We start from the raw sequence: 10,654 nt of genomic DNA on the forward strand, positions 1-10,654 counted from the left end.
TGCTTATAGGTCACTGTGTAGTCACAACTCTTGTCAGGAGTAAAATGATACCACAGGTGCTTCACATGAGGTGACCAGCTGTTCAGTGGATGGGCTGCCACCTGGCCACCTAACCACCTGACAGCAAAAATAGCCATATGGGCATTCTTGTCAAATAAACTCAACCATCTTTCTAAAATACATAAATGAGGGGCCAGCAGGTGGAATAGTGGTTACGTTGCTGGACTCCCACATGGTTGACTATAATTCGAGTCCCAGACCTAGAGGCTTAAAACTCATACCAGGTGTATGTGCTGCATGCCCAAAATCACAAGAAAATGGAGAAGAAGGGATTGCAGCATGGCCGTCTGCCCTGGGGGTGATTTCTCACTTTTTGTCTCTCTGTCTCTCTGGCAAGCACACATGCTCCATAGCAAAAATCTCTAATAAGTGGGACCAGCAGTTAGCGTAATGGCTATGTCGCTGGACTCTCACGTAGTCGACCACGGTTCAAGTCCCAGACCTGGCAGCTTAAACTCACGCCGAGCATATGTGCGTGCATGCCCAAGATCCCAGGAGGAGAATGGAGGAGAAGGGATTGCGGCATGACCATCCCCCCTGGGGGGTGATTTCTCGCTTTCTGTCTCTATGTCTCTCTCTGTCTGTCTGGCAAGCGCACGCGCCCTATAGCGAAAACCTCTCCAAAAAAAAAAAAAAGACTTAGACCTTTAAGTGATAGTATTGGGTTGTCAGAAAAGTCATGATTTTCTTGTTTTTCTTTAACTATTTTTTAAAGAATTATTTTACTTAACTTTATTTATTTTTTTTAATTTGACCAGAGAGGGACAGAGTGAGTGAGTGATAGAGAGAAAGTGAGAAATCAAGCCACCAGGTCTGGGACTCAAACTGTAGTGGGTCATGTAGGAGTCCAGCGCCCTTAACCACCACACCACCTGCCAGTCCCAGGATTTTCCTATGTTTTTCTATGCAAAAATGAGTCATGACTTTTCTGATAACCCAATATTTGGAGCAGAGCCCTTGGGGGAAAAAATAGGTTTAGATGAGATCGTGAAGGTAGAGCCCCAATAAGGGATGCGTGCCCTTATAAGAGGAGGAAACCAGAGCCCTCTCCCTCTGCCATTAGAGGAGACAGTAAGAACGTAGCCATCTGCAAACCATGAAGCAGGCTTTCACAGACACCAAAACAGCTGGCACCTTCATCTGGGAACTTCTTAGTCTACAAAATCATGAGAAATGAACTTGTTATTTAAACCACCCACTCATAGTATTTTATTAAGAATTATTTATGGAACCAGCAGATGGCATAATGGTTATGTATCTGGGCTCCCTAAATGCCCAAGGCTGTTCAAGTCCCAGTCCTGGCAGCCTGAAACTCATGCCAGGTACATGTGCACCCAAAATCCTGGGAGGAGAATCGAGAAGGGATTGTGATGTAGTCATCCACCCTAGGGGTGATTTCTCGCTTTCTGTTCCTGTTTCTCTCTGTCTCTCTGGAGAGCACACATGCCCCAGAGCAAGGAACAAAAAAAAAAACTCTCTCAAAGTATTTATTGATTTAATTTTAGGTTTGTTTTTTGTTTGTTTTTACTTTTGCTATTGGCCATGTGTGTTCAGAGAGAGAAAGAGAGAGGGAAAGTGAGAAAGTAAACCACCAGGTCTGAAACTCAAACCACGATCAATCATGTGGGAGTCCAGCGCCCCAACCACCACACCACCTGCTGGCCTTCATAGTGTTTTTATTACAGCAGCCCAAGGAGACAAAGACACTGATCCTTCACACTGGGTCAGGGTCTCCCATGAACTCGCCTTCAGAATACTATTTACAATGGTAATTAATTGTGTGATTTTTTTTTTAATTGGCTACAGGGTGTATGTGTGCTTGATGGAAAGAGAGAGAAGGTGAGAAAGTATCCCCCAGGCGGGATGACACTGCGGTTCCTTCTCCTCCGTTCTCCTCTCAGGATCTGGGGCACCTACACCCATGCACCCAGTATGTTTTTCAAGCTACTGAGTTCAGGACTCAAACTACACAGTCAGCCCTGTGGCATTCAGTCACTTTAACTGCCACACCACCAGCTGACCCTGTGAGATTATTTTTCTTTTTCATTATACGAATTAGTTTTTATTGTCTGAGATAAGAATTTTTTCAGTCACTGGGAACCAGCAGTTGGCGTAATGGCTATGTCGCTGGACTCCCATGTAATCGACCACGGTTCGCCTCCCGGACCCGGTGGCTTAAAACTCACGCCGGGCGCGTGTGCATGCGTGCCCAAGATCCCGAGAGGAGAATGGAGGAGAAGAGATTGCGGCGTGATCATCCCCCCTGGGGGGTGATTTCTCACTTTCTGTCTCTCTGTCTCTCTCTGTCTGTCTGGTGAGCGCACGTGCCCTATAGCGAAAACCTCTCCAAGAATTTTTTCAGTCACAATCATGGCTCAATTCACCATTAAATCCAAGCTTCCCAGTAGCTGCTCCAGTTGTCTATACCTTGAACTACATCTCCTCCCAGTAAGTCCTGATGCTAATTCCATCATAACATTTCCTACATGTGTTAATTACTAGATTATCCGTCTTCCACTAGCCTACAGGCTCCTTGAGAGCAAGGGTTGTCTTCACTCTGCCTTTAGAAAGTATACACAGGTACCAAATTATTCACTTAATGAGCAATGTCTATTCAAATAATAAGCATTTGTCCATAGTTACTGAGAATTGCTAAATATTCTAAACCAATCTTAGCTGATTTAAAATCCTCAAATTTAATCAAACTTAAACCAAGACTGACTTAGCTTGTGTTAAGTCATTTTTAAAAACTGCAGCTCTGGGACCAGCAGTTGGTGTGATTATGTAGTCAACCACAGAACTAGTCCCAGACCTGGTGGCTTAAACTCACGCCGGGCACGTGTGCGTGCATGCCCAAGATCCCGAGAGGAGAATGGAGGAGAAGGGATTGTGGCATGGTCAACCCCCTGCGGGGTGATTTCTCACTTTCTGTCTCTCTGTCTCTGTCTTTTTGGCAAGTATACGTGCCCTTTAGCAAAAACCTCTCCAAAATAAATAAATAAATTTTTTTTAATTAAAAATATAAAAACTGCAGTTCTGAGGCATTTTATTGTAAAAAGTTGATACTCATATACATAAACTAATATGAACTTAAAATCATACATTTAATTCATTTTTTTGCTTGACCGTCTAGTAAATCTTTAGCTTCATTGATTTTGACTGCTATATAAGGAGATCCTCCTTTGTCTGTATGATTTATAAGTATAATTCGTCGATAAGCGTCTCTTATTTTTCCTTTATTAGCAGTAGGGCTTACACCTAATATTAATGCTGCTTCCTGTTTTGTCATTGTGGGTTCAAATCTACCTCTGTAATAGCCTCCACTGAAGGCAGATTTCAGTAGACTTCGAAAAGCTTGTTTTACTTGAGGCTCCATATGCTTCATGGCTTGCAAAACATAACCACCTGCAAATCCAGCAGCAGCAATGATCAGTCCAACTGCTACCACTGTACTGGCCATGGCGCCGGCTCAACTTCCCTGCCTCCTCCACCAGCGAGGTACATCCCAGCCCAGAGGCCGCAGCCACCAACTCACGCCTTCTTACCGGAAAGCAACACAACACAGACACCAGCCCTGAGCCCCAACCCCGGAGTACCAACTCCCAGCGTGATTATTTTGTAATGGCTCTCTTCCCCACAGGATTCTGCCTCTGTAGTTCTAGCAACTATAGCAGTATCTATTACATAATAGGCATCAACAAAAGGATGCTGTAACTGGACATTTGTTATAATTAAACTTTATTAAAGGTTTTTGTAAGGGGGCCAGCAGGTGGTGTGGTGCTTAAGGCATTGGAATTCCCACATGGTCAACCACTTGAATCCCGGGTCCGGTTGAGTCCCAGACCTGGAAGCTTGCTTTCTCACTCTCTTTCTCTGGCAAAACTCATGTGAAAAAAATAATCATAACAAATAAAATTAAATAAATAATTAAAAAGAAGAATTATTTATTTTATTTATTTGTTACTATTATTTATTATCTTTTAATTTGACCAAAGAGAGAGAGAGTGAGAGGAGGGGAGAGTGAGAAAGCAAGCCACCAGGTCTGGGAGTCAAACCGCAGTTGGCCATGTAGGAATCCAACACCTTAACCACCACACCACCTACTGGGTCCATAAATAATTCTTTAAAAAAAGTTTTTGTGAATCTGGTCAGGAAAAAAAGAAATTTTTAAATCACAGAGGCTGGCAAGTGGCATGGTGGTTAAGGGCGCCGGACTCCCACATGGCTGACCACGGTTCAAGTCCCGGACCTGGTGGCCTGCTATCTCACTTTCTCCCTCTCTGGTCAAACTAAAATAAATAAATAAAGTTAAAGAAAATAATTCTTAAAAAAAAAGAAAATATTAAATCACAGAGTTTAAGAAAATAAGTGGTAAGGGACCTTCCTAGGTCCCTATTACCACAGATGGTAATGAATCTCAAGGGAAACGCAGCTCCAACCAGCAAGAGAAGGGTGAGAATCTCTAGATGGGTTAATTTTGAGCTGGGTGCCTTTGTGTATCTCTGAGTTTCCATGGAGACCAAACGGAGCCCCAGATAGTCCAGGCCTGGGGCCAGTACCACAGAGACCAGGAGTTTGCCACGATAGTTTACCCCCAGAATTCTCTATGCCACCATGGCCCTGCAAGGACATATAAACCAGAACCTCTTAAGCTCAACTGAAAACAAGTCATATCAATCTGCATCAATTGATGTCTGTCTCTCCTTTAACACAGGAGGGATGGGAGATAATTAATGAAATTTCCCCCAGAAAAGTGACCCAGCACTGGTGTGGTAGCCTCCTAAGAAAGTGGTGAACCAAGAAGGTCCAGAGAATAATCAGAGACAGCTTATTTCTGGGGAAACCTAGGCATCTGTCAGGAACAAGAATGTCAGGGAGCATTGCTAAGGGAGACTAGGTGTTGGAAAACATGCAGTTTGGAGACATATAGTACACAGAGTCTGGGACCTGCCTGTGTCCGTGACGCGCAGACCATGTTACAACTCTGGAGCTTCCTTCACTTCGCAACCCTGGTGAGTCCTCCAAGTGTGGTGCTCATGCGACATCGTAGACCCAGGAGCTTCCTGTGAAAACCAGGAATCTCCATCATTGGAACTGCCTTGGAAGGCAATAGAGCACCTCACCTGGTAGTTAGTGCCTGCTTAGAACAATTGTTGGAATGGGAAGGGAAATCTATTCTTCTGAACTTTGCCTAGAAGCCTGTCATGTTTTCAGGTGTCCTCTGGCAAGCTACGGCACAACAAATGTCTTTGACTTTTTCATCTTTCTCAACATTATCACTCATGGTCAGACAATGAGTTAGACAACCTCTAAGGCTTTTCCTACTCTTCTCATGGACAGATATTTGTCTTCCTTTTGTCTTTCCTAAAATAAACACAACTCTTAACCCAAATGGGCTCACTGTGTCAAAATCTAAAATTTATAAATTAGATTTTACTGTGCAAAAGTAATAAAAAGAGGAAAGAAAAGTCACCCATAATCCTCCCATCCTTACATGACAACTGTTTATTTTTCCATGTCCTTATCTGGTCCTTCTCCATTATGAATATGTAATACGTTTTTTTTAGATATAGTGTCATGTGTTAGCATTTCTCTGATGTGATCACATTAGTTTCTAATTTTAGACCAAGTCAGCTCTTCACTTCAGAAGCTGTGCCTTAACCTGTCATTTCTTTTTTTAAAAAAGAATTATTTTGAGACCAGCAGGTGGTGTGGTGGTTAATGGTGCTGGACTCTCACAAGGCCGACCATGGGTCGAGTCCCGGACCTGGAAGCTTGCTTTCTCTCTCTCTCATTCTCACTCTCACTCTTGCTCTCTCTGTCCCTCTCTGGCCAATTTAAAATAAACAAATGAAGTTAAATTAAAAAGAATTATTTTCTTTAACTTTATTTATTTATTTTATATTGACCAGAGAAGGATAAAGCGAGAGAAAGAGAGAATGTGAGAAAGCAAGCTGCCAGGTCCAGGACTTGAACTGCAGTCGGCCATGTGGGAGTCTAGCACCCTTAACCACCATGCCTCCTACCGGTCCCTTAATCTGTCATTTCTACAAGAAGCATCAATGACATGATTTTCTAATTTTTTATCATGATCGGTAAGAGTAACACGAAGCAGTGTAAAACCTAGAAATCATCATCATTTGAAGCAAACAGCAAGTATTCTCTAAAATTGATATTGAACCAATGAACAGCTCTGAGTATCAGCAGTTATTTTTTATTTTTACTGAAGAAATTATGCAAAAGCATTTAAGCATAATACCTAATCTATAAATGCATCTCTTTCTTTTCTCTGTATCTATTGGTTTCATAGTATATGTATTTCTCAAAAAATGTCAGCCAAGTAATAACTAAAAGTTTGCTGTAACACACCAAAAATGTGTTCTAGTAATGTGTGGAAAGGAAAAGGAAACAGAAAGCACGATGTATGAGCATAGCTATGTAAACCAATAAATAAGAATAGGAAGAAATATGAGAGAAATACATCAATATCATACAGGCAGGACCAGCAGTTGGTGTAATGGCTATGTCGCTGGACTCCCACATAGTCGCCCACGGGTTTGGTGTAATGGCTATGTCGCTGGACTCCCACATAGTCGACCACGGTTTGAGTCCCAGACCCAGTGGCTTAAACTCATGCTGGGTGCAGGTGTGTGTGCATGCCCAATATCCTGAGAGGAGAATGAAGGACAAGGGATTGCGGCGTGGCCATCACCCCTGGGGAGGGTGATTTCTCGCTTTCTGTCTCTGTGTCTCTGTCTTCTGGCGAGCGCACGCGCCCTATAGCAAAATTGTCTCAAAAAAAAAAGTCAATATCTTAGAAGTTGTCTCTGTAAGGGTGATCGGTGATTCTTCTTTTCCTATTTCTCCATATTTTCTAAATTTTTCATAATGAGCTGACAATAGTTTTTTCTTAATTATTTAAATATAAATTTCCCAGACACCTACTACCTTTTCTCTTTTCTCTAATTCATCTCTACTAAGTATTGTTTTTTTTTTTTTTCTTTTTGGAGGGGGGAAGAGATTTATTTATTAATTTATTTAATTTAATTAAAAATGTTCAAAATTAAGTGTGCCATCAAGGCTCTCTCTCCAAAAAGGGCTGTGACACATTGGGTAAGGAATTTGTGAAGGGAAACATTTTAATGAACTTAGAAGACCCCTAGCAGCATTTGAACAAATATGAGAAAATATATCCTCTAATCTATAAGAATTACAATTATTTCAGACAGAGTTTTCTCTTTTAAAAATTGGTAAATACTGAGACCAGCAGAGGGCAAAATAGTTATGAACTCCCACGTAGTCAACTGCAGTTCAAGTGCCAGACCCGCTGGCTTAAAACACACCGGGTGCATGTGCATGTGTGCCCAATATCCTGAATGAAGGATGGAGAAGAATCTACAGCATGGCCATCCCCCCAGGGGCATAATTTCTTGCTTTCTGTCTCTCTGTCTCTCTCGTGAGCACATGCACCCTAAAGCACAAATCTCTCTTAAAAAAAAAAATCAGCAAATACGAAAATATTTCAGATGACTTCCAGAAATTTACTAAAACTTGACGAAAGTACATGACAATACTGAGTCAGTGAGAAATTGGACAACAAGCCTGACAAACAAGAGAGGAGAACTGAAAGTTCAGAGAAAGAAAAGGCTTCTTCTGCCCCAAGTACAGCACTAAGAGATCTTTCTTTCAGTTCCAGATTGTCCTCGGATCCCCAGAACATCACGACTCTTGATGCTGAGCACCTTAATCAGCCCTCCCTGCAGAAGTCAGAGGAGCCATGGGGAACCGCACCACTGTCACCGAGTTTGTGCTGCTGGGGCTCTCAGATGCCTGTGAGCTGCAGATGCTCATCTTCCTGGGGCTCCTCCTGACCTACCTCCTCACACTGCTGGGGAACCTCCTCATTGTGGTCCTCACCCTCACCGACAGGCGCCTGCACACCCCCATGTACTACTTCCTCCGCAACTTTGCTGTCCTGGAGATCTGGTTCACCTCGGTCATCTTCCCCAAGATGCTGAACAACATCCTCACTGGACATAAAACCATCTCCCTACCAGCCTGTTTTCTTCAGTTTTTCCTCTATTTCTTCCTGGGCATCACAGAGTTCTTCCTACTGGCAATGATGTCCTTTGACAGGTATGTGGCCATATGTAACCCCTTACGTTATGCCACCATCATGAACAAAAGGGTCTGTGTCCAGCTGGTGCTCTCTTCATGGACAACAGGATTCCTTCTCATCATTGTTCCAAGTTTTTTTGTATTACAGCAGCCATTCTGTGGGCCCAATATTATTAACCATTTCTTCTGTGACAACTTTCCTCTCCTGGAACTCATATGTGCAGACACAACTCTCATAGAGCTTCTGGGTTTTGTCGTGGCCAACTTCAGCTTGCTGGGCACTCTGTCCGTGACAGCCACCTGCTATGGCCGCATCCTCCACACTGTCCTGCACATCCCCTCAGCCAAGGAGAGGCAGAAAGCCTTCTCCACCTGCTCCTCCCACATCATTGTGGTGTCCCTCTTCTATGGCAGCTGCATCTTCATGTATGTCCGGTCAGGCAAGGGTGGCCAGGGAGAGGACAGGAACAAGGTGGTGGCATTGCTTAATACCATGGTGACCCCAATGCTCAACCCCTTCATCTACACTCTGAGGAACAAACAGGTGAAGCATGTGTTTCGGGAGCAGGTGAGCAAACTTCTTTCATAAAACTCAGCCAGACTCGAAATGGGGAAAACTTGCATGCTTGCCTGAACTCTGCAAGTGAAGCTCCTATCCTAATCCATGAATTATTCATTCATAGAATATGTTTTGATGTGTCATCCTAATTTACTGTAGGTTTGTGCTTTTATCATTATTGGCCCATTCACTCTTTTCCAGAATGTACACAAAATAGTATACTACTACTATGTCTGACATGTCCTGTTTCTCAGCCTAGCTTGTATCTGAGTTTCTTAATTTTGCATAATTTTTATATTAAAATAATAAACTGAACATTCCTTGCTAGAACCTTTAAAAAAAAGAAGAAGAAGTATATATTTAGGGTCAGCAGATGACATGGTGGTTAAGGCACTGGATCCCACTTGACTGACAGCATGGTTCAAGTGCCAGATTCTGGAGCTTGAAAAAATCATGCCAGGCATGAGTGATGTATGCCCAGAATCCCAAGAGGAGAATGGACAAGGCGCTGTGGCATGGCCATTCTCTCTGGGTAGTGGTTTCTCCCTTTTCTTCTCTCTGTGTCTCTCTCCAGCCAGCCCACGCACTCTATACCACACACACACAAAAAATTAAAAACTAGGGGCCAACGGGTAGCGTGGTGGTTAAAGGCACTGGATTCCCACATGGCCAACTGTGGTTCCAGTCTTGGACCTGGAAGCTTGCTTTCTCACTTTCCTTTTCTTTCTCTATGATCAAGTTTAGAAAGAAAAAAAAAAACACAAATGGAATTAAATAAATATATAAATAAATTTTCTTTCATTTAAAAACAAATAAAGGGAACCAGCAGATAGCATAATGATTACTTCACTGAACTCCCATGTAGTCAACTAAGAGTCCCAGAACCAGTAGTTCAAAACACGAGGGACGTGTGTGCATGTCTGCCCAAAATCTCAAGAGGAGAATGGAGGGGAAGGGATTGCAGTGTGACCATTCCCCCCCACCCCCAGTAGAGAGTGATTTTTTTGTTTTCTGTCTCTCTGTCTCTCCAGTGAGCATATGCACCCTATAACAAAAATATTTCTTAAAAAATAAAATCAATAAAGAATTTATTTAGGTTCAGCTGCTGTCACACAGCAGTAATTCTAGTGTCTTGCAGTGCTAGAAGCCATAAGTTTGAAAACACAAAATGTGCACTCAGGATCCAGAGAAGTTAGAGGGCTGAGGAAAGGGAGATCATGGTATGACAAGACTCTTTTAAGGGTTCTTTCTCCCTGCTCCTCTCTATATCTCTCTTTCTGTCCTATCTATTGTTCAAATGTACACAATTTCTTTTTTGGGGGGGAGGGGTGAGTGGTGGGGAGTATGCATGCACACATGCTCAGTGTGTTTCAAGCTGCCAGGTCAGGACTCGAACCATGGTCAACCATGTGGAAATTCAGCACCTTAACTACTATGCCACCTGCTGGCCCCAAAGTGTACGCAATTTCTATTAGGTCATTGGAAAAGTCATGACATATTTTCCTATGCAAAAAGTTCCATGACTTTCCTGAGGACCCAAAATTATATAAAGAAAGAAAATAATAATATATTTATGACAGAGTTCATAAATATTATATATATGGAAAAACTAGGAAGAAAGAATAACCAATAAATGTGGAAACAAAAAGAAAACTATCATATTAAAACACTAAATCAAGAACTAACAAACAGAATGGAATAAATAGACACATACCCTATAGAAATAGTGTAGTACAGGGAACCAGCAGTTAGCATAATGGCTATGTCGCTGGACTCCCACGTAGTCGACCACGGTTCGCATCTCGGACCTGGTGGCTTAAAACTCACACCGGGCCTGTGTGCGTGCGTGCCCAAAATCCCATAGAGGAGAATGGAGGAGAAGGGATTGGGGCGTGACCATCCCCCCTGGGGGGGGGA

At 42.7% G+C, this 10,654-nt stretch overlaps 1 protein-coding gene and 1 pseudogene across 1 annotated transcript; one reads left to right on the top strand and one right to left on the bottom strand.

The window, feature by feature from the left end:
• Nucleotides 1-3,082: 3,082 nt before the first annotated feature.
• Nucleotides 3,083-3,520, bottom strand: LOC102502754 (mitochondrial import inner membrane translocase subunit TIM14 pseudogene; annotated as a pseudogene).
• A 4,317-nt stretch (nt 3,521-7,837) lies between these two features.
• LOC102481492 (olfactory receptor 49) lies at nt 7,838-8,767 on the top strand. The gene has a single exon (XM_006144594.1). The coding sequence runs from the start codon at nt 7,838-7,840 to the stop codon at nt 8,765-8,767; it is 930 nt and encodes a 309-aa protein (XP_006144656.1).
• Nucleotides 8,768-10,654: the final 1,887 nt, after the last annotated feature.

This window comes from Tupaia chinensis, unplaced genomic scaffold (assembly GCF_000334495.1).
Source record: "Tupaia chinensis unplaced genomic scaffold, TupChi_1.0 Scaffold000126_2, whole genome shotgun sequence".
Classification (NCBI taxonomy): domain Eukaryota; kingdom Metazoa; phylum Chordata; class Mammalia; order Scandentia; family Tupaiidae; genus Tupaia; species Tupaia belangeri.